General features: G+C 56.1%; 10 protein-coding genes across 10 annotated transcripts; 4 read left to right on the forward strand and 6 right to left on the reverse strand.

Moving 5' to 3' along the window:
* The first annotated feature begins 254 nt into the window (after window positions 1-254).
* Window positions 255-2,068, forward strand: BKA78DRAFT_366132 (uncharacterized protein). The gene is made up of 2 exons (XM_066892568.1): window positions 255-689; window positions 849-2,068. Exons 1-2 carry the CDS (start codon window positions 416-418, stop codon window positions 1,856-1,858), a joined length of 1,284 nt encoding a protein of 427 aa, XP_066746095.1. The 5' UTR covers window positions 255-415; the 3' UTR covers window positions 1,859-2,068.
* On the reverse strand, window positions 1,480-3,645 carry BKA78DRAFT_366134 (uncharacterized protein; the record flags this gene model as incomplete). Its single annotated transcript, XM_066892569.1, has 2 exons — window positions 1,480-2,266; window positions 2,297-3,645. 2 exons carry the CDS (start codon window positions 3,643-3,645, stop codon window positions 1,972-1,974), a joined length of 1,644 nt encoding a protein of 547 aa, XP_066746096.1. The 3' UTR covers window positions 1,480-1,971.
* Window positions 3,646-4,893: 1,248 nt separating this feature from the next.
* Window positions 4,894-5,556, reverse strand: BKA78DRAFT_293296 (uncharacterized protein; the record flags this gene model as incomplete). Its single annotated transcript, XM_066886192.1, has 1 exon — window positions 4,894-5,556. The coding sequence occupies one exon, from the start codon at window positions 5,554-5,556 to the stop codon at window positions 4,894-4,896; it is 663 nt and encodes a 220-aa protein (XP_066746097.1).
* Window positions 5,557-6,162: 606 nt separating this feature from the next.
* On the reverse strand, window positions 6,163-7,194 carry BKA78DRAFT_293297 (uncharacterized protein; the record flags this gene model as incomplete). Its single annotated transcript, XM_066886193.1, has 1 exon — window positions 6,163-7,194. One exon carries the CDS (start codon window positions 7,192-7,194, stop codon window positions 6,163-6,165), a length of 1,032 nt encoding a protein of 343 aa, XP_066746098.1.
* Window positions 7,195-8,276: 1,082 nt separating this feature from the next.
* On the reverse strand, window positions 8,277-9,392 carry BKA78DRAFT_293298 (uncharacterized protein; the record flags this gene model as incomplete). The annotated part of the gene is made up of 1 exon (XM_066886194.1): window positions 8,277-9,392. One exon carries the CDS (start codon window positions 9,390-9,392, stop codon window positions 8,277-8,279), a length of 1,116 nt encoding a protein of 371 aa, XP_066746099.1.
* Window positions 9,393-10,707: 1,315 nt separating this feature from the next.
* Window positions 10,708-11,985, reverse strand: BKA78DRAFT_330244 (Alpha/Beta hydrolase protein; the record flags this gene model as incomplete). The annotated part of the gene is made up of 3 exons (XM_066889749.1): window positions 10,708-11,432; window positions 11,478-11,804; window positions 11,859-11,985. 3 exons carry the CDS (start codon window positions 11,983-11,985, stop codon window positions 10,708-10,710), a joined length of 1,179 nt encoding a protein of 392 aa, XP_066746100.1.
* Window positions 11,986-12,336: 351 nt separating this feature from the next.
* On the forward strand, window positions 12,337-16,597 carry BKA78DRAFT_307914 (uncharacterized protein). Its single transcript, XM_066887903.1, has 5 exons — window positions 12,337-12,757; window positions 12,807-13,171; window positions 13,219-13,552; window positions 13,604-14,909; window positions 14,958-16,597. The coding sequence occupies exons 1-5, from the start codon at window positions 12,574-12,576 to the stop codon at window positions 16,315-16,317; spliced, it is 3,549 nt and encodes a 1,182-aa protein (XP_066746101.1). The 5' UTR covers window positions 12,337-12,573; the 3' UTR covers window positions 16,318-16,597.
* Window positions 16,598-17,677: 1,080 nt separating this feature from the next.
* On the forward strand, window positions 17,678-19,540 carry BKA78DRAFT_247676 (putative choline transporter Hnm1; the record flags this gene model as incomplete). The annotated part of the gene is made up of 6 exons (XM_066884316.1): window positions 17,678-17,862; window positions 17,912-18,044; window positions 18,093-18,363; window positions 18,412-18,550; window positions 18,597-19,060; window positions 19,116-19,540. 6 exons carry the CDS (start codon window positions 17,678-17,680, stop codon window positions 19,538-19,540), a joined length of 1,617 nt encoding a protein of 538 aa, XP_066746102.1.
* A 2,295-nt stretch (window positions 19,541-21,835) lies between these two features.
* On the forward strand, window positions 21,836-25,101 carry BKA78DRAFT_91829 (chloride channel). The gene is made up of 5 exons (XM_066893968.1): window positions 21,836-22,786; window positions 22,833-22,936; window positions 22,981-23,133; window positions 23,179-23,385; window positions 23,429-25,101. Exons 1-5 carry the CDS (start codon window positions 22,201-22,203, stop codon window positions 25,025-25,027), a joined length of 2,649 nt encoding a protein of 882 aa, XP_066746103.1. The 5' UTR covers window positions 21,836-22,200; the 3' UTR covers window positions 25,028-25,101.
* BKA78DRAFT_377785 (uncharacterized protein) lies at window positions 24,870-26,648 on the reverse strand (the record flags this gene model as incomplete). The annotated part of the gene is made up of 2 exons (XM_066892887.1): window positions 24,870-26,342; window positions 26,412-26,648. 2 exons carry the CDS (start codon window positions 26,646-26,648, stop codon window positions 25,176-25,178), a joined length of 1,404 nt encoding a protein of 467 aa, XP_066746104.1. The 3' UTR covers window positions 24,870-25,175.
* Window positions 26,649-26,803: the final 155 nt, after the last annotated feature.

The raw sequence follows: 26,803 nt of genomic DNA on the forward strand, positions 1-26,803 counted from the left end.
AACAAGGTAGACGCCATGCCGAAAAGGGAAACGGCTAGACCGGGGACGGCCTTGTTCTGGGAGAAACATCTGATGAGCCCTGACAGGACGCATTTCCCCGCGTTTGCTAGTGGTGAAGCACACGGGACGGGACTCGCGAGTCTAGGCAGGGAGTTTGTTCTTTACTGGCCAGGAGCTCATTCTTCATTCCTAGTGCTGATCGGAGACGCATCCAGTCGCCAGCCCCGGTGGCTCCAAGACTGCAGGGTCGTGAGGTTTCAGCTCACTACTACAACTGCGTCACAGGGACTTTTTCGACTTGATCATCACTCACTCGTCTGCTTCTGCGCTTTGGGGACTTTTGCAATTCTCACACTGAGCATTCAATTCAACCCCACGCAAACACCTCGCACTCCAATAATCAACTCCAACCACCATGTCCCTCGCCGTGGCCGGGGCCGCCGCCCCAGCACCACCCCCCTACATGACGCCGCTCATCGCGCAAGCGCAGCTGCTCGCCACTCACAGCTGGGAGTGGGGCACGCTCTCGGAAGCGCTGCTGGAGTGGTACGACCCGCAGTACGCCGTCTTTGGCGACGACCCGTTCCCGAACGGCAGCATCCCGCGAACGGACCCGAATGACGTCGAGGGGTTGAAGTATGCAGCAAGACATATTCGTTTGGACAATGTCACGTTGGTGGAGGGCGATGGTATGTTTGATTGGAGAGTACCCCTGATTTGCTTGCGCTGTTTTGCCCCTGTTTCTCTCCCGTCCCGTCCCGCCTGCCCATCTCTTCGCCCTTAATGTTTGTTTGTTTCGAACCTCCTTTCTTACCCCACCACTCATTCCCCTGACTAACCACCCCCAGGCTCCGCCGGCGACCCAGCCTCCCTCGGCGTGTCGGCCATGCTCCTCGGCGCCAGCAACCGCGACTACGCCGCCGCCGCCCAGCACCAACACGCACACCTGACTACGGCCGTCCCGCGCTGGCCCAACGGCGCCATCTCGCACCGTGACGACTACCCCGAGCTGTGGGCCGACTTCGTCGCCATGGCCCCGCCTTTTTTGGCCTACTATGCCGTTGCGACGGGCGATGCGCGCGGCTTGGTCGACGCGGCGCGCCAGGTTGAGTTGTATGCTGATGTGTTGGCCGTGAGCGGGGAGGGTTGTGCGTGTGGGTATGGGGCAGGGGGTGCTGCGGACGATTCAGGGGGCGAAAAGTACTCCGAACCCGCGGAACCAGGGGAAACGAATCCCAACACCAAACGCCAAACCACCGCATCCACCACCACGCCCTCGCCCGCCGGTCTCTGGCGCCACATCGTCGGCCCGCGCAACGCAGACCCGGGGCTGTGGAGCACCGGCAACGCGTGGGCAAGCTACGGCGCCCTCCGCGTGCTCGCCACGCTCTCGCACAGCCCCTTCACGGCGCGCGCGCGCTCCGCACCCCTCATGTCCGCCTGCGCGCGCCTCGCCGCCCTCGTCAAGCGCATCCTCGACGCCGCCATCTGCCTCGACGACGCCGAGCCCGCCGAGCCCCTCTTGCGCAACTACCTCAACGACAGCTCGTGGTTTGGCGACGCGGCCGGCACGGCGCTGTTGGCCGCCGCGGCGTATCGCGCCGTCGTGCTGGACGAGGCGACGTTTCCCAGCGACGTGTATGCGGCCTGGGCGGATGAGAAGAGGGAGGCGGTTGAGGCGGTTGTGGATCCGCAGACCGGCATTGTTGGGAGTGTGGTTAACCCGTTGGGCTGGGGTGATCGCACGCCTGCCGAGAAGAGCCCCGAGGCCCAGAGCTTTGCTATTATGATGCTGGCTGCGTATCGCGATTATGTGGAAAAGATGGGAGATGGTGAGGCGAAGGATGGGGAGGAGTAGAGGAGGGGAAGCGGAACGAGTTTGCTGTTAAGTGTTTTGTTGATTTTTGTACAGCAGTTGTCTATGTACAAATGAAGTTACGAACCCTGACGCCTGAGGGATTAAATTCCTCACTACCAGAGATTGTCATAATCCCGATTCTCGCGAACATGCTGCGGATCCCTCCTTCGCTGCATCACCGCAATGATATCAGTCTCTCTCAAGTCTAGCGGCTCGAGTTCCAATTCGTTCATTCTGACCACTGGTGAAGGAAACAGGCATTCCTCGAAGATGTTTGCGAGGAGCATGTCCATTTCGGCGGTGTCCTCTGCGTCGGTTTGAACCGTGTCCTCGTCGATGCCGACAATGAAGTGCGTTTCAGAGTCGTCCATGAGGCCAATCGTTGCAGCCAATCCCACAAGAGTCGGCCTGCGTATCCCACTCTACCGCAGGTCCCACCTCTCTTCCCTCAGAAACGGCTCAATGTCCTGTCGCCAGCTTCCATCTGGACCTTCGGCCCGCCGCGCTCTTAACATGCTTAGCAGAACATGAAGGTAGGCGAAGCGATGATCCGGTGCGTTGGGCCGAAGGGGCGTCTTGAACTCCACCAACTTCAACGGGATGTATTGTTGGGCATGCTCCGGATTCGCTCTCCTCATCCATGCCGCGTCCAAGTCCACGTAGATCCACTTCTCGCTCGAGGACGATGACTCCAGGAGCGCAGAGTCTACAAATTCAATGTTGCGGTCTTGGGGCATGGCCGGAGCCAGAAACCCCTGCCCAAAGCCAAGTCGGAGCATTGGGATGGTGTTGCCTGTGCTGTTGGCGTGTGCCGTCCCCCTCCCAAAGATATATTGGGCAAGATACTCAGGCAGGAAGTCCGGAATCAGCTTTCCAACACTGATCCAAAAAGACTTCGTGAAAGTGCCGCCGATGGACCATCCTCCCGGCTGCTCCCTGTACCCACAGCGTCGGAGCAACTCGGGCAGCTGCTTTTTACGGTGCCTATCGATTTTTCCTTTCAGCAGCCACGAACGGTGCGAGTTGATATCGAGGGCACTCGGAGTACGATATCGCGGGATGAGCCGATCAACGTAGGTCAAGTCTTCGGGAGTGAGTCGTCGTTTTCCATAAAACTGGAAAACAAACTTTGACATGAGCAACGGGGCCCGAAGCCAGAGCACCAGGATATCTGCGCGCGTGTCGCCGATGACTCCTTGGATGCGGTCTCTCTCCTCCCGATATGCCTTGTATGATATATCCAGGCGTCCATCAAAGTGCCCGTCAAACAACTCCTTGAGGAGCTGCCGAAAATACGCAATTTCGGCCTCCAAGACATCGAGCTCTGCGCGGGCCTGCCGCTGGTACTCGGCAGTGAGCAGTTGTGCCCATCGCTCCTCGGTCGCTTCCTGGACCCTCAGAAGTTGGCATGTCTGTCTTGTCTCGATGAAGGCGTATTTCTTGGCTTGTGCGATGAACAGGAGGTCTCGTAGACGGCGGTTGTCCTTGGGAGTCCACAGGAGCTTGTTTTTGAGCTCGGCTGACATGTCGCGCGAGCCGATGTCTTCGTAGAGACACTGCGGATGCTGGACAAGTTCTTCGTCGTCATCTTCGTCGTCTTCGTCGTATTCGTCGTCGTCGCTGCCGTCGTCGCCGCGCTCGCCGACGCCTCCATCCTGATCATTACCGGTAAGGTTCTCTTGCGAACACCAGCTGCTCCAACTACCGACGACGCTAATTGTGGACGCTGTATCACTCGAATCGTCAAACTGTTTAAAGACCGTGGTGTTATCGCTTGTTGACGCCATGGCTGGCAGTTCTGGGACTTTGTCGCAGCGCTGTTGATTCTGTCGATGATTTGGCAACAGTAGCATCATTGAATGGGGGCGAACGTGCGTCTCTTATAGTGTATGGAAGCTCCAGTCTGGTACGCCAGCTGGGAGATGGTGTCTATAATTTGGCTTGTCAGTGACTCATCTTTGGCGGTCGTACCACGGAAGGTCGCGAAGGAAACCCAAGGTTCGGTGCGAACGTTGCGCTACTTAGCAATGGTCAGCATTTAATCTACCATGTCAACATGGGGCATGCAAGGAGCATTCAAGTGCGTTGATGGCAAAGACTTGGATACTTGAGCTCGGAGGGAAAAGGCCGTGCGGGGGGCATTCAAGCACCGCTACCTCGCCTTGAAGTTGACGACTCCGTTAGAGACTCGCTGTTGCACCCACCCAGCCAGGCGCTCACCAGACCCGCGTCGTGTGATTGATGAAGAAAGACTGGTGCTGCGGTGGTGCCTTGCCGCAAAACAAAGGAAAACCCGGCCCAAAGCTGTGGTGTTCACATGGGCCCGCTGGCCGCCGTTGCAACCTTCGCACAACCAATGTCGTATCAAGTCGAGCGAATCTTTTGACATGCAACCCATTTTACCTCCGAAGATATTCCAGAGACTGTTTTTGAAACAGAAAGGAGGTTAGTTCAGCGTAGTTTTGGCGATCAAAGACCTCACAGATTTGCAAGAGCACAAAACAGAAGCCAATCAAAAGGAAAGTGTTGTCGATCGAATGCCTATGGGGAATCTCGGCAGGCGGTAGGGGAAAATTAGGTACAAGAAGGAGAATCGGAATGGGGATTTTGGAGTTTGAAAAAAGAAGAGGGCCCGGACTGCAAGGGGCAATTGAGTAAGAGTAAAAGACCCGGTGGCACTCGAAAACCCCCAAGACTCTGCTTGTGGCCATACCCTGCTCACGACTCCATGTGTTCGCGAAAACTCCGAATGTGATTGAACGGCCGATCAAACGGACAAAGAAACCGTGGGTAAGTGTCGTGTGTTGTAGAAGAACAATGATGAAAAAGAGCCAGAAGCCGCTGCGTTTGTGTCGACAAGGCTTTCAGAGGTCGGTGTCGAATGGTGGTGTTGTGCTGGACGTACACTTGGAGGGAGCGGGAAGAAATCGTGCCCACGCTGTTTGTCACGGACATGACTGGCGTCTTCGAGGCGCTTGTGGCGTCTGTCATGTTAGCGAGATCTTTGAATGGCTGTGTCTTGAACTCACCAACGATCAATCGACCTCCATGGGCTGCGCAGTGTCGTCGATGGTGACTTGGACGTCTGGCAGGGCCTGGTGGTCACCGTGCGTGTCATCCTTAAGACCAACTGTTCCATGGTCGTGCTCGTCCATCTCCATCTCATCGATAGTCCTTTTGCGGCTCCAGGCAGAGAGCTGACCCTTGTCATCCACACCCAGGCGGTTCATCATGCGCACAAATTTTGTTGGACGCTGGTGGCGCTTGGGGCGAGGGCCACTGTCCTCTGCATTCTCCTCGGCAGCACGCTTGCTTGGGCCTCCGGTCCAACCGCCAATGACCTTGTTAATATCTTTGGGGATGACCTCTCTGACTTGGAAGTGCTTGTGGTTTCTCTTCTTCCTCTGCTCAGTCATCTCCAGCAACTGGGCCTTGACTTCCTCCGGAGTCTTGTTGCGGCGTTGCGCACAGCGCAGAAGAACGACCAGGTGGCAGAGAATGTCGGCGGGGTACTCCTCAAGTTGAAGGATGCGCGTGTCAGGGTCCGAAGTGATTACCTTGTGCCCCGGCTTTGCCCCGTCGAGCGGCTGGCGCGGCTGGATCGTCTCATCGAGGATGGAGCCAATATCCACCTCTTTCAAGAACTCAAGCGCCGAAGCAACTTCCTCTGATGACGGTGGCGCCTTCTTGCGAGCCATAGTGGCTATGGTTGATGGTTTGCGGGGCCGTGGGGCGAAACGCTTCGAGCCGATGATGCTGAAGGGACGGAAGACGGAGGCTTGATGTTCAGGTGGGCGATGAGAGACAGTGGAAGAAGGCTTGATGCTTAGATGATTGAAGAGAGCCAATTGACGGAGGCTTGATGGGTAAAAAGACCCGAAAAGCGAACGCAGTGGGTAGACGTGGGATAGGTGAAAAGGAGTGTGGGATGGAGAGACGCGATGTTTATTAAAACCTCGCGTCGCCAGGTCTACGCAGTGGAAGGTGCCTCAGGCAGGAATGGACGGACAACAGTCTGGTTGGACAGCGGAAAGGACAGCATAATTAACACATTTCTTTGAAGCTGCACACGATCAAGCCATTTACAACCAACTTGAGCTTAAGGATTGCCTGACCTGAAGGCTTACTCGCTTTTAAAACACTCAACCCCAGCCATGTAGGAAAAACAAGAAATGAAGGCTTCCAGACTTCGAAACCAAGCAGAGAGAGCCCTCGTTCTGACGATTCGTAATTCCAATCAGGACAAAAAAGGTGCCCAAAATTGTGAAAGAGAGCGAATCCTCCAAGTTGCCTCGCCATTCGTATCAGTGCGTTTCGCGAGGTCGCATTGCGAGCACAATGCTTGAGCCAGCCCATGTCGAATCCTCTCGATTGCCTCCCTGGTTGGTGTGGTCCGCATTGATAACACCTTCCATATCCTCATAGCCCTTGGCGTCGCAGTCCATATCTTCATCCTCTTGTTGCTCGTCGTCATCGTCCCAGCCGTCGTCATCGTCCCAGCCGTCGTCATCGTCCCAGCCGTCGTCTGATAGATCATCATCGGTGGCTTCGTCGCCGCTGTCGCCGTCGTCCTCCTCTTTGGCTTGCTCCGCTCCCATTTCCTCCTCATAGATGTCGTCCTCACAGTCGAATCCTGCACCAAGATCATGATCTTTGTCCTTGTTGTGGTTGTCGGCGTCGTATTCCTGAGCGAGGGTTTCTTCATCAGAGTGCCGGTCACTCTGGCTCTCAGCGACGACGTTCAGTTCCGAATGTTTGGCGAAGATGACTTTCGGCGGGGCTGCCAGGGCACCGAGCTGGTCGTGGCCGGAAGGAATGTCCCCAGTAGCGGCTTGCAGGGCGGCAACGTGTGCTGTGGTGTCCTCCAAAGTAGTACCCCCCATCACGCGCTCATGAAGACGAGCGCGTTTAGTATCCTCCGGAGTTTCTTCCTCCTCGCGCTTGCGACGCAGACCATTTCGCGCCTCGTCTTTGATCATGTTCAGGGCGACATTGACATCCCTGAGGATGACTTCCCGAATACTGGATTGTCGACCAGGTTTCTTCTTGCGTCGAACGATTGCGATTGCGAGGACGGCTTTGGCTCTGGACACATCGATGTCCCGCTGCTCACAACACCACACCAAATCGGCAAGCGCGATGGTAAGATCTTGAGTGTATTGTAGAGGTGTCAAGATCTCCGTGTCCGGCTGGGAATCGCGTGCTTTTTGATCGGGAAACCGAGGATTGGGAGGACGACGAGGCTGGTGTCGCTCGTCGAGGAGTTGGCTGATGCCGATGTCGCGTAGAGTGGCGTGCGCATTGGTCCAGCGCACAAGGTACGCGCTTGAAACCATGATGGGCTTTGATGATGAAGGGGACGGGAGATCAGTGTTGATGGGAGGAAGATCTTAGTCGATGACGAGAGGCGAGTGAGGAGGAGGCGGTGATGATCGCGAAGAGCGTGAGCGGCGGCGTGTCAGGTGGACGCACGAACAGCAGAATTCAAGTTCGTCAAGCTGAATTGCCGACCTATGTGTGCGCTCCCAAAGCTCGGCCCGAGACTTGAGTTGGGAGTTGGAAAAGGAAGAAAAGACTTGAACATTGAGAAGGAACGGAAAGAGCTGGCAATACAGAATTGGATGTACGGCCAAAGAACTCATTTTTGTCTATATATTTTGCACAACCCGCCAGACTTTCAACAGTCACTGAGTAGCAGATCCCAGCTGGTCGGTTGGTATTCCGAATGGTTGCCAAGGCCTTGGTTGGTCAACATTTCGCCTTTGGGTCCAATTCCCACCTTGGCTGTTCTTTTTGCTTTCCTGGTGGTCAGGGGTCAATCCCCATGGTGACCATTCTTTTTGCTGTTTGGCTGTCGCTTAGCTTTCTTTTTTGTCCTTCGACAAGAGGACAAACTCAAAGACAGCTGATTAAATACCATCCTTCGCCATTACAAGCTTACATTCTACTCAACTGTCCAAATGGACGATGGGAGACATTGGATGGAGACTTTGAAGATGAAGAGGTACGAATAGAACACAGTGGCTAGGCGTGTCTTGGTAAAGACTAAAGAGAAAAGTCGCCAGGTCTGCAGAGTTGCAGATGCCTTAAGACAAAATTCAAAAAGAGCAGTTTGCTGAATGAGGACAAAACAGATAAGACAATCAACAACGAGGAGTTGAAGTTGTAGTTGCAAAGGACACTGGTAGCGAAGGCGAAATCAAGGCATGACTGAGTTCACATGCTCCCAATATCCCTCAAACTACAAATAAAGGACTTCAAGTTGAATCCCAAACACTAAGCCGCGGAGCAAACCTTCTGGTCCAGCGATGCCAGACTCGAGTGAGAACCAACATGGGCGCTCAAGATCTATACGGCGACGATATGAGTCGAGGTCGACCATAACACAAAGATATCCTCTGAAGAGAGACCTTTTTGGCTATTCCTTCTCCGGCTCGGCCTGCCTTTTATCCTCCTCATCCACAACTCTTCCGGAACCCTCATCAATCTCGTTCGTAGCGCCGTAAATGTCTTCCCCGTCCTTCTCCTTTTTGTCCTCGTTCTCTGTGCCGTCGTGGCCCGCGTCGCGCTCGCCCTCATGCTCGGCGTTGTTGGTGCCCTCATCATGTTTGTCCGTCTCGCCCGTCTCGCCCTTGTCGTGGTTTCCATCGTCTTCGGCGTCGTGGAGGCCCTCTCCAACCTTCTCTTCGCCCTCGTCGTCGGCGTCGTCCTCTTCAGACTGCTGCTGCTCTCCTTTCTCTGGGATGGCTACTGAGTGCGCTTCGTCGCCCTTGTCCTCGTGCTTGACCTGCTCGCATCGGTTGGGCTCCGGCATCTGCTGAGGCTTTGCGGGCAGATCGGCGTCGTCTTCCTCATCCTCGTCTGTGTCGGAGGAACTGTGATCCAGGCGCGCGCAGTCGCCGGGGTAGCCGATGCCCTTGCATTTGTCAGGGTCTTCAATGGAATCATCCGTGTCTGGCTCATAGTCCGTCCCCAGCTGTTCGTCCTCGGGCTCGACAGATTGGCGGTCGGTCTCCACGCTGCTGTTGTGGCAAATGATGCGCTCAGCGCATCCTGCAGCGTTCCTGACGTTGGCGGGCATCGCGGTACGATTGACGCGCTTCGGAGCTGGCTCATGCGCGGGAGGCGACTCGGCAGCGCGCTTCTGGGAAGGCATGTTCGCGAGCTCACCGAAAACCTTGTTGACGTCTTGGACCAGTATTTCCCTGACTTTGCGGTCAAAACCCCAGCCTTTCTTCCTGTCCCTTGTTGCTTTGAGAAGGGCAGCCTTCACATCTGCCAGACTCTTGTCTCGGCGCTTGGCGGCGTAGGTGAGCCTCTCAAGTTGAGTGGTGATTCTGTCGGGGTATTCATGCAAGTCAAGAATGCGAGTCAGAGGCTCGAATACGCGGAGCTTCTGATCAGGCTTGTCGAGATTGGGCGGCTGGCGTGGGCGGATACTTTCGTCCAAGACCGAGTCGATGCCGAGTTCCTCGAGGTTTTTCAAAGCTCGAGCCCAAATGTGAGCCACAGATGGCTTGGTAGAGCGCGGCATGGTGAAGGTGATTGGTAAGATTGTGTGGAGGTGAATTGGCGGGGCGTGTCGGCGGAGGTAACGCGATCGCTCGAGAGATGTGGTGATAGGGCGTTGCGTTTGGCTGGAGCGCGATGGGAAAACGGGCTCCGGGTGTTAAATGCGAAAATGAGTGACGTCTGAATGCTCCACGTGCGATGAGAACGTAGGCAGAGTCGAAGCAGACCGGTGTGTTTTGGCGCGTGAGTGGGCGTAATGGCCCTTGACGAAATGGAAGTGCCGAATTCAACTGGCGGGAGCTGCTGAGAAAATTGGCGTCCAAACGTGAGCCACAACATCAAAATGAGTCTTGACCACAGCGACAGGTAAAGCAGGGTGGTTGATGAGAGAAAAAGCCAATCAGCAGCCGAGGCTTTGCTTAGGGTCCACCGCACACCAAAGCACTTGACTTTGGAGTGTAGATGCTATCGTTCTTCTGGCAAAGAGCAGTTTCAATGCTCCCAGACTCCCTTTAGTTCTAATTTAGCCCTTAGATCGACCCGGTGGACCTCGTGCGAATCTTGTGCCTCGACTTAGCGAGAGGTCGCGGCGACTGGAGTGGTTGATTCTCAGGGTCCTGAGCTCAATTACCATAGACGTTTGTGCTTTTTGATTTTCTTTCGATAGCATATGATAGTCATTCTTACGGACCATAAGGAGAGTTTGAACCATGGCTTAAGACCAACTTGTGTAGGTTTTGCGAGGCAAAATCTTCCATTGCATGACTTGCAGCCAATAATCCGCGGGCTTTGTCGAAAATCTATGCTCTAGAATCTGGGGCTCTCCGTCAGAGGTCTTGGACGCCATGATTGGTTTTGGCACCTACTGTAGCAGAAGGCGCTTGCCTTTGCCAGAGGGGCAAATTTCTTTGTTGCGATACAAGAAGGAAAATGGACATACGCGTATTGAACTACGGCATCAACATGAGCTTGATGATGTGGTAGTTGGTAGTGGGACAAATCCCACAAGCAAAGCGGTCAGTGGCGAACATGCACCTGACCTTGAGCAGTGTCTGGTGCGCTGTTTTGAAACGTGGGCTATATATTGGCAAAAAGTGAACCAGATTCCAATAACAACGGATATCCACCGCATTTGTGGTGACCCTGGCGTAGTGGTTGGGGACATATCACGATAAGGAGTAACCACCAGTTGTTTCAGAGGGCTTCTGGCCAGAGTGCTCCCGGGTTCAAGTCCCGCCGTTGTTATTTTGTTTTGCCGACCTTTGATCTTTCTCTCTTTTTCTTTTTGCTCGCTTGTTCTTTGCCCATGTATCCAGCCGATTCTTTCGCCACTCGGCCTACCCTGAGCGGAGCCTGTGTTTCACGGAGCTGACGACGTCGCGCAGGCCTTTGAGCCGCTCGTCCCGATTCTCACCCAGGTAAAGCGCCGCCACTGGCCATGCATGTATTGAGCCATACTCTTCATGCACCTTGACGTTTGTGCCAGCTTTGTCGAGACGCGCTGACAAAGCTCGAATCTCAGGCCCAAGAACCTCTTCTTTGCCAAACAAGATCACCCAGCCATGTTTGGGACTTGCCCGCTGCCACCGCTTAAGGTCCTTTTCATTGCCCGGAGACACCATGGGGTCATCAATCGAGATTTTCGTGCCAGCGTATTGTCGGCCGTAAAGATGAAGCGTCTCGGCGTTCAGGTAGTCGCTGCTGGTATCGCGATTCTCTTCCGACACGAGCGTCACCCAAGGGGAGATCAAGGTCGCCAGGCCCGGCATTCGGGTTTGGTGTTGAGGATGGTCCGCGAGGTAGAGCAAGAAGCTCAAGATCAAGGTCCCGCCAGCCGAGTCGCCGCCGACGCAGACGCGAGACGGATTTTTGACGACGGAAAGAACGTGTTCGTAGGCCGCGAGCGCTTCCTGAATCTGTGTTGGATAGACGGCGTCTGGGACCAGCGTGTACTCCAAAGCGAAAAGCGCGGGATTTTTGAAGCCTGCTTCTTTGAGCAACGCAACCCATGCAAGGAGAAACTCCATGTAAAAGTAGCTTGACCCCATGGCAAAGCCTCCTCCTGCAAGACGTCAGTATTTGACTGGCCACCAAGCAAAGTCATTACCATGGAGGTAGAAAATGACGACATCTGGCTCGGTGTTTTGGTCCATCGTCAACCACACGCCCGAGAACCTCTTCTCTTTTACTTCGCGCCAAGTAATGGGCGAGTGCAGGTAGCCGTGCCTCATCATCCGCCACCTCATGAAAGGTAGAGAAACGGGTTTAGAAAAGAAGACCCGGCCAATGGACGCGGGCATGAAAGCAAAAGCATATCTGACATATCGTATGACAAAATCCTGGAATGGAGTGGCCCTTTGGACAAAAGGAGATCTAGATTCGGACGGCGTCAAGAATCGTTCTTGAACGAATTGACAAGGGAGTATGATGGCTGCTTCGAATCAACATCGAGAGTCTGAGACTGAGAGATGGCGCGTTCTCGCAATACCTAAGTGCGGGAGAGCCGGCAAAAGCCAGGCGGCAACATTGAAAATCCCAACCTCTAGCAAAAGTTGTGGAGCGAGAAAGATCAAAAAGACTAGGCAATCGAGGTAGGAAATTTGACCAAGAATCATTCTGTGGACATATGACGACAAAGAGAAGAAGGAATCAACGTGGAGAGTCGAAGTTGAAAGAAGCCAAGGGCGGAACAATGTCAAAGACGCTGATGGACCACCGGCACGGAGCGAGGGAATTTTCACGCAGACAGCCCGTAGTATCCAGAACCATCCGAGTGATGCTGGCAGTAGAGTCGAAATGGCCTTGACAAGCAATTGAAGGTTGAAGAGGCCAGGCAACTGTTGGGCATGGGATGAGGTGAGGTTGAAAGTCACGTGCGATGTGCCGATCCTCGACACGTGATTGGAAATTTCGGCGCTCTGGCTGCAACGCCGACCCAGCGCTCTACTCTGGCATCACCTACCTTTGCATCGACAAACCGGACGGACAGCAAAAGGAGGGCGCACATTCGCGCCGCAACTCTCGACCTCCTCCTCAGTCGAGCTCTCTTCTTTGCTATCCTCATCTTCTTTTCCTCCGACCAAACCAATGCGCTAAGCCTGCTCCCATTGTCTGGCTGTCTGGCGACACCTCTGCGCGTTTCCAGATACGTGCCGCACACGCGCGACTCTCGCCATTCGCAGGCCGACTACGCGCCGATAGCCATGGATCTAGCCAGGTACTCATACTTGACGCGACCCAGCGGTTTGCTCGACATGCTAACGGCACCGGCACAAAGCTCTCTGACGCAGGAAGAAATTCCTATCAAGCTCCGCTGCGCAATCTGCAACAAACTAGTCATCAACGCGTTCGGCCTACCTTGCTGCGACCAATCCATATGCGAGAATTGTACGTGCCGCCCACATTTGCGCGCAGGATACTGTGCTGATTTTGTCAGGCCAATCGTCGCTGCCTGATGCCTGCCCCGTCTGCTCTCACAGCCCTCTTTCCGCCGAAGATTGCAAGCCCAAGAAGAATCTGCGCCTCACCGTCAAGGCATACCTCAAGTCTGAGGAGAAGAAGAGGGACAAGGAACGCTCATTGAGCATCTCGGGCAAACCTGGCACTCCCGTCACGCCCGGCGGCACAGCACCACCGGTGGTACAGTCAATCGAGCAACCGGACGCATTGAACCAGCCAACCCCTACTCCTCAGGTTGAGGCACCGGATCACAATGGCAGCAAAGCGGACGAGACGGTTCAAGTTGACGACAACAAAGCTGCGGATAATGCGACGAGCGTTGTAGAGCAAACGCCGCTCCAAGTACGCTCTTTTCGCTTTTTTGATTTGATTTGCTAACAATATGGCAGGGTGGCGAGGTACAGGAGCCCGCGCAAGAACAAAATCCCTCCATCGATGAAGAGAACCCCACGGAAGAGCCCAGCACCGGAATCACCCAGGATCAAGAAGGTCAAGAGCAAGGCGAAAAGGCGCAAGAGGACAAGAGTCAAGAGCAAAATGCAACGTGGAACGCGGCGGCCGGCGGCCAAGCACCTGGACAAGCGATGAATGGCAATTTTGGATTCGACCAAAACCCGGCCGCCTTTGGAAGCATGAATTGGGGCCCCGGCGGCTTCAACCCCATGATGATGAATGGCATGCCTGGCATGCAAAACGGAAACTGGAACAATTTTGGCATGATGGGTAAGCTTCTTCCTCTCCGACTTGATTGCACATTATTAATTCAGCATGTAGGCATGCCTGGCATGGGGGTGGACCCTATGGCCATGTCCCAAGGAATGTTCGGAGGCTTTGGGGGACAAGGCATGGGCATGAACGGGATGAACATGGGCATGGGCTACGGCGGAGGGTACGGTGGCGGATGGAATGGACAGCAGTTGAGTGGTAATGACTTTGGTGGCGCAAATGCTGGCTATTATCCCGGAGGTGGATATAATCAACAATCGCACCAGCAAGGGCATTTCCCTCAGATGAATCATCGTCAACAGCAGTTCGCAAAGAATAATTTCCAGAACCAGAATCGTTTCCCTGGGCCCGGCACGTTCGGTCAGCAGCAGCAGCAGCAACATCAGGAAACCGCCGGTCAGGGCCAACAAGAGGAAACGGAAGGTGTTGGCGAGGTTCAAGAGGATCCGGCTGTTGCAGATCATCCGTCTGGTCCAGACGGTCAGAATGACACCGCCGACGCTGCCAAGAACACTCCCGACACCGCAGAGGCGACCTTTGTGGACCAGCTACCAGTTGGCATGGGGCAGGACCATAGTACTTTGGAAGCTGGTCCCTTCGATTTGCAACCGACAGCTCCCACGGAACCACAACAAAACGACGCCGAACCGGAAACTCAGGAAACACCACTGGAACCAAACGAAAGTGGCCACGCCGAAGTTGACGGTGGACACGGTGCAAGTGATACTAACACGGCAGAAGCACGACCGGAAAATCCGGTAGATGAGCCAGTGGACCAACCTGCGACGACGCCGGCGGCTGAACAGTCTGCGACGACTCAAGACGGGCCTCAGCAGGAGCAAGGGATGCAGCAGGCCCAGAATGGGTTTCATCCGCCATTTCAACCAAACCCTATGGGTGCATTTAGTCAAGCTGGGCCGATGGGTATGAACATGGCCATGGGACCGATGGGACCTATGGGCCCCATGGACTCTTCGTACATGGCCATGGGCGGTATGCAGGGCATGCAACACGACACACCAATGGGCTGGAATTCACCCTACGACTTTTCTGGACGAGGACGAGGCAGGGGATTTGGACGCGGCGGATACAACAGTTTCCGTGGCGGATACACGGGCCGCGGTGGCCCTGGGTTTGGCAACAGTGGTGCCTTTAGCGGCGAAGTGACGGTTCTTGCCGGTGGAGAACCAAAAGGAGTTGGAGTGGAGGGCGCGCCGACTGGACCTCGGGCTATGCGTGAAGGCTTGCCCAACACGGGCGCAAGTGGGAGGTTGAGAAGCGGCTTTGGACCTGGAGGCCCTGGACGTCCAGGCTGGACGCCTTCGGAATCTGTGGCGCCAACGTCTGTCAAAAGGTGAGTCGCCTCTTCTTGTTCATGTTTGCGTTGTTCTGACTTTAGCAGCAAATCCCCTGAGCGAGAGCGTTCGCGCAGCGCCTCTCAGTCGCGACCAAAGTCCAAATCAAGAAGCCCAGACAGGTCCCGCTCGCGTTCACCCTCTCGTCGGCACCGCCATCGGCATAGGCACCGGTCTCAAAGCGCTTCTGAGGAGACGGACCGGGAAAGGCGTGACGACAAACGACGCCACCGTCGCCGTTATGAAGACGAGGAGGACGAAGCTGCCTATGAAGAGTCGCGCTACGGCGGACACAGCAAAGACCGCACGAGGGAGCCATCTGTCGAAGACTCGTCTCGGCATCGCAGCAGACGCGATCGTGAAAAGGAAAAGGACCGCCATCGCTCTTCCCGTCACCGCGACCGCAGTCATGAGCATCGCAGACACCGCCACAGGTCGAGGACACCCACTGACGGACGAGACGATGACGCCAGCGTTGCAAATGGGGATGACTTTTCGAGCGAGTCAGGCCGCCGCAGCAAGCGTGACAAGTACCGGGATCGCGACAGCGACTATGAAAAAGAGTGGGAACGCAGAAAGGAAAAAGAGAGGGAGCGGGATAGGGAGAAGGAAAAGGACCGTAAACGCTCGCGTCGTGAGCGCGAACGCTCGGCCTCTCCTTCGCGTGATCATGACGATTATGAAGACGAGGATCGCCATCACCGTTCGTCCCGCCGTCGCCGGGAAAAGGAAAAAGAAAAAGATAGAGCTGAGAGAGCAGCCCGCAAAGAAGACCAAGCATCTGGCTCTATTCCTGAGGAGACGGAATTCAAGATTCAAGGTCGCTCAAGGGACAAACTGAACCCGCCCAGCGGCCCCTCCAGCATGATGCCGCCGCCGACTGGTCCAAAAGCCATGACGGATGCGCCCAAAGGACCTTCTCGCCACCGTGATCGCGACTCGTCCCGTCGCAACAGCGTTTCTCAAGGTTCAGCGACGTCGTCCCACGCCGCTGCAATGGACCCCATCACGCTCGAGCGCGAAGCTCGCAATCGCGAACGCATGCTCAAGGAAGTGCAGCGGCGGGCGTCTCTCCACCACCCCTCGCACAAATCCAGCAGCGGGAGCGGCGACAAGCGCAAACGCGGAGGAGATGCCACGGAAGACAAAGAAATCGCGCCGCCCACAGGACCCAGCGCCGACCGGGAAAAGGAGCGCGATCGTGAGCGGCATGGAAGCAGCAGCAGCAAAAGGCGCCGAGGCAGCGATGCTGCCGAGTCCAAAGATTCGGAGCGCAGCAACGGACACAGTCACGGCCACAGCCATCGGAAGCAAAGGCGGCTGAGCTACAAGTACGAGGACGAGGAAAATGACGAGGCAAGGGCCAGGCGGGTCGAGAGCGAGCGCGAGGCCCAGCGATGGAGGTAAACTGGGTGCTCTGCGTCCTCGTGCGGATACTGTAAAATACAAAGTCACAAATGGCGGGGCATTGGTTGGCATGGGTGGTGGGCAGGCATTTTGGCAGCAGTCTCATGGAGGAGACTTTAATTGTATAGTATTAGACTGGTTGGTTGAGGAGCAAGGCGCAAAAGAAACACGGTCGTGGGCGTGGGAGGAATGTAGTGGATAGATGGGTTCGATGTAGATATACAATCACAAAATTCAACTCGGCCAGAGCGTTGTTGATTGGTGCGTCTTGCGGATGGGGTGGTGATGTTGTTGCCCAGAAAAGACGCTGCGCCGCAAGCGAGGCGATCCTCTTCTGCGACCCACGCACCTAACTGCTCCTTCAACAATCGACCTCTCATGCACGCCACCTGCATCGGCGTTTGCCGGAAGCTCGTTGGAATCCTTCGTCGCCCTTCTCGACTTTCTCTCCGCCTTTTACTTATCTCGTCTAATCTCGTCGACTCTGCTGTTCCGCGCCCCAGGTTTCCTCTCACTCTGCGACAAAGTGGATCGACAAGGCCGTATCCTTGGCTCCGCGGAGCTCGCATCGATTTTTTGACACGGTCTGAAGACTTGCTACGGACTGGCCATGTACCTATTCGCCACGCGGTTGTTGATATGCAGCTTCGGCCATGGATTCTCAGACGTCAAAGCAACCCAACTCGTCGTGGCTCGTCCAGTGAGCAGCTCAGCGAAGCCGTTATCGCCAGCAAGCACCATCTCCATGATTATAATGAAAAGCATTGGACTCGGATTGATCCAGACGAGCAGAGGGAGCGCCAACCGGTGAACTCGGCCATTGCGGTCCCGCTGTTTTCCGACGGGCCGCCGGACGCTTTGGGGATCATCTCCACCAGGGCCGTCTCGATTGGACCCCGATAGCAACGATCTCTTCTTTGTGTGTGGTAAAAGAAGGAATCATCTTCGCCTCGTGCGACCTGCGACCCTCACCCCCTCCCGGGCCGGGCCCTCCCCCGTCCCATGTTGCTCTCCCCACGCCCATGTTGATCGCCGCGAAAAATGCCACAAAAAGTCGACGAGTCGAGGACGGGCCTTTCGTTTCGTCGCCGTCGTCATCTGTTCGCTCGTCCGTTCGTCTGCCAGAAGCAAGCTCTTCCTGGTCGCTCCGTGACTCCCTCGACGGCTTGTCCATCGTCTCTCTTTGCTGTGGCCGTCGCATGAGCTAGCCGTCGTTGGGAGTTTTTTGTGCTTTTGCCATCTTTCCAACTCCTTTTTCGCCGCCGCCGCCGCCGCCGCTCCTGCGTCATGGCCGAGCCCAAGGCAAGCTCGGAGAGCAAGTCTCCCGCCGACTCCAATGTCGTCACGGTCGATAGCCATGATGCGGACAAGCTGCGCCTCCAGCAGATGTGAGTTTGCGCCCGTGTCTTTGCGTGGACGATGCAAGATTCTGACCTGCTGCTCGCTTAGGGGCCACCAGCAAGAGCTCAAGCGTCACTTTACCGTCTTCAGCTTGATCGGTTTGGCGTCGACGACGACCATTTCTTGGACGGGTTTGGGTCTGGGGTAAAATGTCTCGCAGACGCGTGCGCAATTGGCACTGACGGCGGTACAGACTGATTACCGAAATCAATGCTGGCGGTCCTGGTGCTGTCATTTATGGCTTCATCTTGGTCTTTATTCTGCAGTCGTTTTTGGGCGCATCCTTGGCCGAGTTTGTCAGTGCGTATCCAACAGAAGGTGGCATGGTAAGTCTTATCGTCTCGGACTGCTTGTCCGGATCTAACAACCTGCAGTACCACTGGGTCGCCGCCATCGCACCGGCACAATATAGCGGATTCCTGTCCTTCGTCACCGGATGGTGGAGCGTATCGGGATGGATCTTCACCACTGCATCAACAAACCTCGTCTACGCCCAGAACTTCATGGCATTGATCACCCTCTACCGCAGCGACATTGTGATCAAGGCCTGGATGACCTTTGTGGTGTATCAGATTACGAATCTCGCCACCGCCGGCGTCGTTCTTTTTGGCAACAGGCTTATTCCTGCCATGAACAGGTTCTCCCGTAAGTGTATTCGATGCACTGCTTTGTTGATGGATCTAACTTGAAAAGTCTTTTACCTCCAACTTGCGTGGTTCATCCTCCTCGTCACCGTGGTCGCAACGGCCCCCAAGCACAACGACGCCGAATTCGTGTTTAGGACATGGATCAACAACACGGGCTGGGAAAACAATGTCATTTGCTTCATCACGTACGAAGTCCCTGGAACATGAGAGAAATCTGCTGACAGCTAGCAGTGGCCTCGTCAACCCCCTGTATTCCCTCGGAGGTCTCGACGGCATCACGCACATCACCGAAGAGATGCCTAACCCGTCGCGCAACGCGCCGCTCGCGCTGCTCTGCACGCTCCTGATTGCCTTTGTCACCGGTCTGACGTACCTGATTGCGCTCATGTTTTCGGTCCAAGACTACGCAGCACTCTCCGACTCGTCGACGGGGCTGCCGCTGGCCGAGCTGTTCCGGCAGGCGACGTCGTCGACGGGCGGCGCCTTTGCCCTCATCTTCCTGCTCTGGATCGCCCTCGGCCCCTGCATGGTCGGCAGCCAGCTCAGCACCAGCCGCGTCGTGTGGGCCTTTGCCCGCGACGGCGGCATCCCCGGCTCCCGCTGGTTCTCGCAGGTCTCGCACACGTGGGGCGTGCCCTTTAACGCGCAGCTGCTGGTGACGGCCGTGTGCGCGGCCCTGGGCTGCATCTACCTGGGTAAGTAGCGACATGACTTGCCTCCTTCACGCCGTGGCTAATGTTTCGACTCCAGGCTCCTCGACCGCCTTCAACGCCATGCTCGGCTCCGCCGTGACCATCAACAACATGGCCTACCTCATCCCCATCACGACCAACATCCTGCAAGGTCGACGCGCGCTAGTCCGCGGCAAATTCCACATGGGGGCAGCCCCCGGCCTCGTCGTCAACGGCGTCACCGTCGCGTGGCTCGTCTTCGCCATCGTCTTCTTCTCCTTCCCCTACTACCAGCCCGTGACGGCCGAGAACATGAACTACACGTGCGTGTGCGTCGGCGGCATCGCCATCATCGCGCTCGTGTGGTGGTTTGTTGATGGTCGCCGTTTTGCGGATGGGATGGGGAGGGTTAAGGAGGTTGATGGCGAGAAGAAGAGGGAGGCCGAGGCGGCGTTGAGGGGGGAGTCGGCGAGCAGGGGGGGTGAGGGCGAGGAGAAGATTTAGGGGTTGTTGGGTTGGGTTGCATTCTGCGCGATGTTTGCAGCGTGGTGTTTGGTTGTCTTGTAGCGTCTAATCATTTAATATTTCTACCATTAATATCCATCAAGCCATCTTCCCTTTCCTCCCTTCAACCACCCGTTTACCAATCCATAGCCCAAATCGTCCTCCCATCAGGTAGGTAGGTCATGGCGAGCCTCTGGAATTGGACGGCCCGGCCCACCTTTCTTTACTCTGCTCTCCAACCTCTTACCCACGGTCAAACAATTAAAATCCTCTCACGCTTCATTCCAAAGCCCTTACAACTACCCCAGCAATGGACGCCATCTACAGCAATGCCATTGCTGCCTGCCTGCCTGCCTGCCTGCCTGCCTGCCTGCCTGCCTGCGGCTTCAACTCTCAGCCAAGCCAAGTTAAGCCAAGCTGCGCATGTTTACTCTTCCTTACTCTTCTTGTGGGGCTTTACTCTCTTTCTTTCTTTTGATGATGCTATCCAGCCACAGTAGAAGGCAAGAGCCTTTCGGTTCGAGCGGAAATGGAACAATCGGCCAAGAAACCGTCTATTCATTGTGCCAACTGCCCCTTGCGCCTTTCCTTATGCTCATGTGATGCCTTCCAAGTATTCTGAAGACTTCCTTGTCCCCAGGATTCGCCAACATGCCTCCGCTGGAGTTTCTCCATTCCACTTAGTCTTTGGACGATACCCAAGACTACCCTTTGACAACCCAAAAGGCCCTCGGCGCCTGCCTTCACTCAACACCACCGCGCACCTTGGCTGGCTGTCCCCAAAGAAGGTTGCGCCGCAGGCAAATGGAATCGCTTGCATAAATTGTTTCATTCGCTGAATTGATTTGCCGTCTTGTTCTCTTCTCTCTTCTGAGTCTTGCCAGTCTGTTGCTCACGCGAGCTCTTGCCTTCTTTTGAGATGGATGCTCCAGGTGTAGCTAGCACCTCTACAAGGGGGAAGATGTGGTTGTGCGCGCAAGAGGACCTCGGTAGGTAAAGCTAGGTGCTTGGCTCAACGCACGTGCATGCAAGGAGCGTAAGGTAGTGTTAAAACTTGGTGATCGCGGAGAACCACTCTCGGAGCATGCTTCCGGTTCCTGGTTTTGGGGAGCTGTCGATGCGACTGGAGCGAGCAAGCAAGCAAGCAGCAGGAGTGGTGGCGGATTCGCCCGGAGCAGGGGTCTGAAGAGTCGACTGACGAGGCATATTAGGTGGCCTGAGAAGAGAATAGAGAGAACATGCTATGGACCGCGTCAGCGCGGTAAAGACCTAGGAGCGCGTTGATCTCTCTGAGTGCGGTGCCCACTTGGTTCTCTTGAGCCACTCGTTGTCGTATCTGACCGGGAGCGTTTCGACAGTTGTGGTGCTCTGCAATCGCTCATCCGCTAGTAACCACAAATCCGAGCGTGGATCTGGAGTTGTAGGATACAACTTGAAGTCTAGACTGGACTTCATCTTGAGAGTTGCTGGGAATCAAGAACTTGACTTGCAATTGCTTGACTGGAGGATGTGTCTTGTGAACTTGCTGTTTCCCCTTGAGAGCTCATCCCAGGTCGTGAACCTTCAGCTTGTCGGATGGCTCTTTGCACGGATTGATTTGTGGGTTCTTTGGCCACAAAGCGTCGGGCACCTTTAGCTTGATCTCTTTGTAAAGCGCGCCAGCGCTACTCCGGGTAGGGCTGCGAAGTTCGCCGGAGACTCTTTCAAAGAAGGTGTTTATGGTTTCCACTCAGCATATGCTTGGCCAATCCAGGGGCAGGTATAGTAGTGGTATAGGTGAAAGCAGAGCTCTGGAGCGAATTGAGGCACAGTTGAACGGTTTGCAACTTTTGTCGATAAATATTGTCCCACACAGTCCGATTCCGCCTGCGAATGATGTTTTGGATATCGGCCGCCAAACGATGTGGTCTGGGAGTACTGGAACCGGAGGAGACACTCGGTCGAAACAAGCAATGCCAAGGGATGGCCTAGCATTACAAGCTGCTAGTACAGGACTTGACGTTTGACGTGCTGACCTCGGTTCGAACGTGCATCTTAGTAGCTCTTGGGTCATCTCTTTAGAGCATTGGAGGGAACTTGCATGGATGGGCACAGGCATTGTGCGGTAGCATTTCTTGACGTAAAAACGGGAGCTGTTGGTGGAGCATTGGCCAAGCTGGGGCATAGCAATGACGTGATGGAGATCAGTCCGGGGATACGATGATTTCTCTTGGACATGCGCATTTAAAGACGATGAGGACGATTTTGGACATGATGGTGGACAACTGAAAAGACAGGATTGCCTGGCTTCAGGCGACGTTTGCTTTGGCGGGGCACCCTGGCATGCTCGCTGCACACAGGGCTGAAGTGCATCCGCGCAACACCAACGTCGACCCACGTCCGCCCAACACCAGACATGTCCGACGCGTCACTCTCTGCCCATGGCCACGACCAAAAGAAGCAGTCCGTCTCCCACCGCCCCACGCCCACACGCCCGTCTCCACCACCATGATACCGCCGAACCCTCCTCCAGTCGCAGCGCCGACTCTTCGTCCTCATCCGCCGACGCCGACGACACCATCGACAATGAAGCCACGCTGCTAAACGAAGACCCCCTCGACCCCTCGCTACAACAACGGTGAGATGCTTGGTCGCTGTCGCTTTGGATCGAGAAGCTGACCATGCGCCCCAGCATGTCTTTTAAGCGCAAACCCAAACCCCCAGCGCCATCTGGGCTCTCGCTCCCCAAGTTCCTCTCCGTCCCGCTCTCCGCGACAGGCCGCCAATCCTCGCCCTCGCACTCGCCTCTGCCGACACGCGCACAGCACCGGCGCAACCGCAGTGCAAGCGCCGCCCCCGACCTCGATGGCAGCTTCGGCTCGCCGCACCGCTACTACGACCATGACGACGGGGACAACACGCTGGGCGGAGCAAACGTCGACTGGCACGTCGAGGGCCCCGGGCACCGGGTAGGCTACGACGACATGACGGCCATTGACTGGATCTTTGAGTACGCCAAGGAGCGACAGCGGCTGCGGCTGCTGTACTCGAGCGCGTCGGGCGTCCTCGCCCACGTCAAGCAGCTGGCCGACGCCTCGCAGATCTGGATCGTCCTGGTTCTGACGGGCCTAGCCAGTGGCTGGATCGCGGCCTTTATCGACGTGGCGAGCGACTGGCTCGGCGACCTCAAGACGGGCTATTGCAGGAATGAGGGCGGCGACGGCCGCTTCTATCTGAACAAGGTCTTTTGCTGCTGGGGTTACGACGGTGCGTGGTTGAGCGCGTGCGGGGATACTCTGCTGACTGGACGCAGCGCTGGAGCAGTGCTCCGATTGGCATCCGTGGAGCTCGGCCCTTGGAGTTGCCTCGAAAGGCGGCAGCTATGTCGTCGAATATTTTTTCTTTGTGCTTTTATCGGTAGGTGGTTTGGAAACAAGTCGTCTCCTTGCTGATTGAAATAGGTCGTTTTTGCAGCGTGCGCTAGCATCTTGGTCAAGCACCATGCCATTTACGCAAAGCATAGCGGGATTCCCGAGATCAAGACGGTCCTGGGCGGATTTGTCATTCGTTACTTTATGGGGTCGTGGACGCTCATCATCAAGTCATTGGGATTGGTATGCTCGTTCTCGCCAAAAATAATCAGAGGCTAACAACGGTAGTGTCTCGCCGTCGCATCAGGGCTGTGGCTCGGAAAAGAAGGCCCGCTCGTTCATGTGGCCTGCTGTTGCGCCAATGTCATTATGAAGCTGTTCAGCTCCATCAACAACAACGAGGCGCGCAAGAGAGAGGTGCTTTCAGCAGCCGCGGCCGCTGGCATCTCAGTTGCCTTTGGTGCTCCCGTGGGTGGCGTCTTGTTTAGCTTGGAGGTAAGAAACCCCTGCGTTGTCGAAATTGCACTAACGTGTCCAGCAACTCTCGTATTACTTTCCCGACAAGACCATGTGGCAGAGCTTCGTGTGTGCCATGCTGGGTGCCGTGGCCTTGCACTCGTTCGACCCCTTTCGAACCAATAAACTCGTCTTGTACCAAGTGACCTACCACACGGGATGGCATGGGTTCGAAATCGTCCCCTTTGCCTTTTTGGGAATCATTGGCGGTCTCTACGGAGGCCTTTTCATCAAGCTGAATCTCAAAATCGCACAGATACGGCGCAACAATCCCTTCTTCAAGGGCCCGATCCGCGAAGTGGTTGCCGTCAGTCTCGTCACCGCCATCATTGGCTTTCCAATCAAGTTTATGCGCGCTCAGGCCTCGGAGCTCTTGTACGTTCTCTTTGCCGAGTGTGTGGATATCCAAGACGACCAGCTGGAGTTGTGCAAGTCGGGCAAGGCCAATACTGGGGTCTTGACGCTGCTCATCGTTTCGGCAATTCTTGGATTCCTCCTCGCCAGTGTCACGTTTGGCCTTTTGATTCCTGCGGGTATCCTCCTTCCTTCCATGGCCATTGGCGCTCTATACGGCCGCGCTGTCGGCCTCATCGTCTCTCTTGTCCAAAAGGCGCACCCAAAGTGGTATATTTTCGCCGCCTGCGAACCAGACGTTCCGTGTGTGACGCCCGGGACGTACGCCATCATCGGAGCCGCCTCTGCCATTGGAGGCGCAACTCGCATGACAGTCTCGATTGTCGTCATCATGTTTGAGCTGACGGGCGCCCTGACGTACGTGCTGCCCATCATGGTGGCCGTTATGATTAGCAAATGGGTCGGCGACTTTGTCTCGCCCCGCGGCATCTACGAGGCCTGGATCCACTTCAACGGGTACCCCTTTCTCGACAACCGCGACTCGGACTCCAACAGCGCGGTCCCCGACGTGCCAGCCTCGCAGGTCATGACGCGCATCGAGGATCTCGTCGTCATCACCGCCACGGGCCACACCATCCACTCGCTGCGCACCCTTCTCGCGCAGCACTCGTTCCGCGGCTTCCCCGTCATCGACAACCCCACCGACGCCCTCTTGCTCGGCTACATTTCGCGCACAGAGCTGGCATATGCCCTCTCGCGGGCGACGGCGCGCGGCGGCCCCGACGGCAGTGGTCTCCCGCCGCACGCCGACGCCTACTTTGCGCCGCTCACGTCGTCAACGCCGTATGCGACGGCGGCGACGACGGACCCGGCCGGCTCGCTGGACCTGCGGCCGTGGATGGACCAGACGCCCATTACGCTGAATGCGCGCGCCGGCCTGCAGCTCACGGTCAACATGTTTAGCCGGCTCGGCCTGCGCTACGTCCTCTTTGTCGACCGCGGCTGCCTGCGCGGCTTGCTGACCAAGAAGGACGTCTGGTTTGTCCTGAACGAGGCGGATCCCGACGGCGTGGGGGTTGCGGCGGCGAGCGAGCGGAGGGATGGGGGAGGGGGAGGTGGTGGCGGGAGGAGGGTCGCTGGTGCTGGCAAGCTGAGGGAAGCCCGGAGTGGTGAGGAGAGGGGGTTGCTTGGGGCGGACGGGGCCTTGGTTGATGATGAGGAAGAGGAAGATGGGGATTTTGGGGATGAGCGGAGACGTGATCGCTGAAGATGGGTGAGGATGTTTGTCAATCTTCCTTTCTCTTGTGTTTTGTACATCGTACTTATTACATTTTATAGAGCGTAGATGGGCAAGAAAGCGAGTCTTCAGATGGAAAGGATTTCTATGTGAAATGAGCACTTGTTCCTACCACTCTCTATCGGAATCCCCATCGAAACTGCATCTCGGCGACGATGTTCGTGCAGCTAAAGTCCAATGGCTCAATGTCGAACACGTCAACATGGACATTCTGGGACGGGAAGAGATGCTCTTCCACAATGTTGACATCCAAGCTCTCGTTTTGCAACCTCCTCCCTGGTTGAAGTAATCCTTCTAAGTCTTCAATGCCGCCTGCGTCAAAGTACTTTCCAAAGTCACTAATGAGCCCAATTGTAGCCGCCATTTTAACCATGGTCGACGTGCGCATCCAGCGCGCCGGAAGCCCCCAATGCTCTTTTTCACGGAGCTCGTCCATCCTGTCTCGCCACCCGCGGCTGTCTGGGCCGTCGAATCTGCTCCGCCGGAAAAGCTCAACGAGCTCTTCGAAGTGCCGGTAGCGCAGGTCCACGGAGCCGCAGCCGCCCATTTGGCGACCGCCTGTCATGTACTCGAGCGACAAGAATCCCTGCTCGTCGTACCGATTGCGCCTGCGAATCCCGGCCGGCAGGCCGAGAAAGTGCTCGGGAGCATTCCTCCCAAAAAGATGCATCGTCAGGCTCGGCGGCAGACGCGTGTCCTGTCCGTACGCCAACTTGGCCTTGACGTCGCGATGCGTCCGGTTGCCGATGACGACCCTCGACCGCGGCGGGCGATGGCGTCGGATCAGGCCATCGCTGTAGCCCCAGTCTTGCGCCTTGATCGGCCGCTGCTCGAACTGCAACCTGTCGAAATACTTGGCCCAAATTGTGGTAGCACGAAGTCGCAGAACGAGGATACTGGCTCTCGTGTCGCCGATTTCGTCTTGGAGACGACATAATTCGTCCTCGAACGCGTCCTCGGAAGTGTTAAGATGCCCTTCAAATTTGACGCTGACTACTTCGGCGAGTAGAGCTCGGAAATAGGCCAAGTCGGCGTCGCAAGCGGCGAGGCGCGCGCCCGCTTGTCGGTCATACAATGCCGCGAGCTGCTGCTCCCAGTCCTCCTGCTCGGCGTCTTGGACGTGGCGGAGCGAGGAGCCGGCACGCAGGTCGAGCAGGGCGCTCTTTGTGGCTTGCGCGCTGTACAGGAGCTGCTGCAGCGACGAGATGGTGGCGCTGGGGAGCTGGCTTTTGAGGGACGCGGCCATGTCGCGTAGGCCGATGTCTGTGTGGATGCAGCGAGGACGCTGGATGGCGCGTTAGCGCTCTTCTCCTGCTTCGCGTCTGGCCCAGGCGTCGTCTGATTCGGTGGATACGTCCGAGGACGCGTCTTCTGTGTGTTCTTCTGTATCCTCGTCGTCGTCGTCGACATCGTCGAAATCGTACTCGGTCAAACTCGCCACCGATGGGCTCGCGCTTGAAGTTCTGCGGGACACTTTTGCAGATGTTTCGCTCGAGATGATTGAATGCTCCTCAGGAAGCTCGTCTGGGTCTTCGACGGATTCCCGGAGCGGTTCCATGGCGCTCGGGTCGGATTTCTTGGTCTTGTTCATGGGCTCGCTTGAAGTTGCAAGATTATTGGTGCTTCAAAAGGGTGGATACAAGGACTAGTAACGCGCTGCTCAAAACTTCAAACGGAGTTATGGTCTGGTACGCTAAACAGAGGTAGGTGCTCAAGAGGGGAAATACTCTGAACTGACTGACTCAT

The sequence above is a fragment of the Phyllosticta capitalensis genome (assembly GCF_038381095.1).
Source record: "Phyllosticta capitalensis strain CBS 128856 chromosome Unknown BKA78scaffold_3, whole genome shotgun sequence".
NCBI lineage: Eukaryota > Fungi > Ascomycota > Dothideomycetes > Botryosphaeriales > Phyllostictaceae > Phyllosticta > Phyllosticta capitalensis.

Coding starts and splice junctions, on each gene's coding strand:
- BKA78DRAFT_307914 (XM_066887903.1), top strand. CDS start 12,574: ATGGATCTAGCCAGGTACTCATACTTGACGCGACCCAGCGGTTTGCTC. Junction 12,758..12,806: donor CCAATCCATATGCGAGAATT/GTACGTGCCGCC, acceptor TGATTTTGTCAG/GCCAATCGTCGCTGCCTGAT. Junction 13,172..13,218: donor TAGAGCAAACGCCGCTCCAA/GTACGCTCTTTT, acceptor ACAATATGGCAG/GGTGGCGAGGTACAGGAGCC.
- BKA78DRAFT_366132 (XM_066892568.1), top strand. CDS start 416: ATGTCCCTCGCCGTGGCCGGGGCCGCCGCCCCAGCACCACCCCCCTAC. Junction 690..848: donor CACGTTGGTGGAGGGCGATG/GTATGTTTGATT, acceptor AACCACCCCCAG/GCTCCGCCGGCGACCCAGCC.
- BKA78DRAFT_91829 (XM_066893968.1), top strand. CDS start 22,201: ATGCGCCCCAGCATGTCTTTTAAGCGCAAACCCAAACCCCCAGCGCCA. Junction 22,787..22,832: donor TTGCTGCTGGGGTTACGACG/GTGCGTGGTTGA, acceptor GACTGGACGCAG/CGCTGGAGCAGTGCTCCGAT. Junction 23,386..23,428: donor GCGTCTTGTTTAGCTTGGAG/GTAAGAAACCCC, acceptor TAACGTGTCCAG/CAACTCTCGTATTACTTTCC.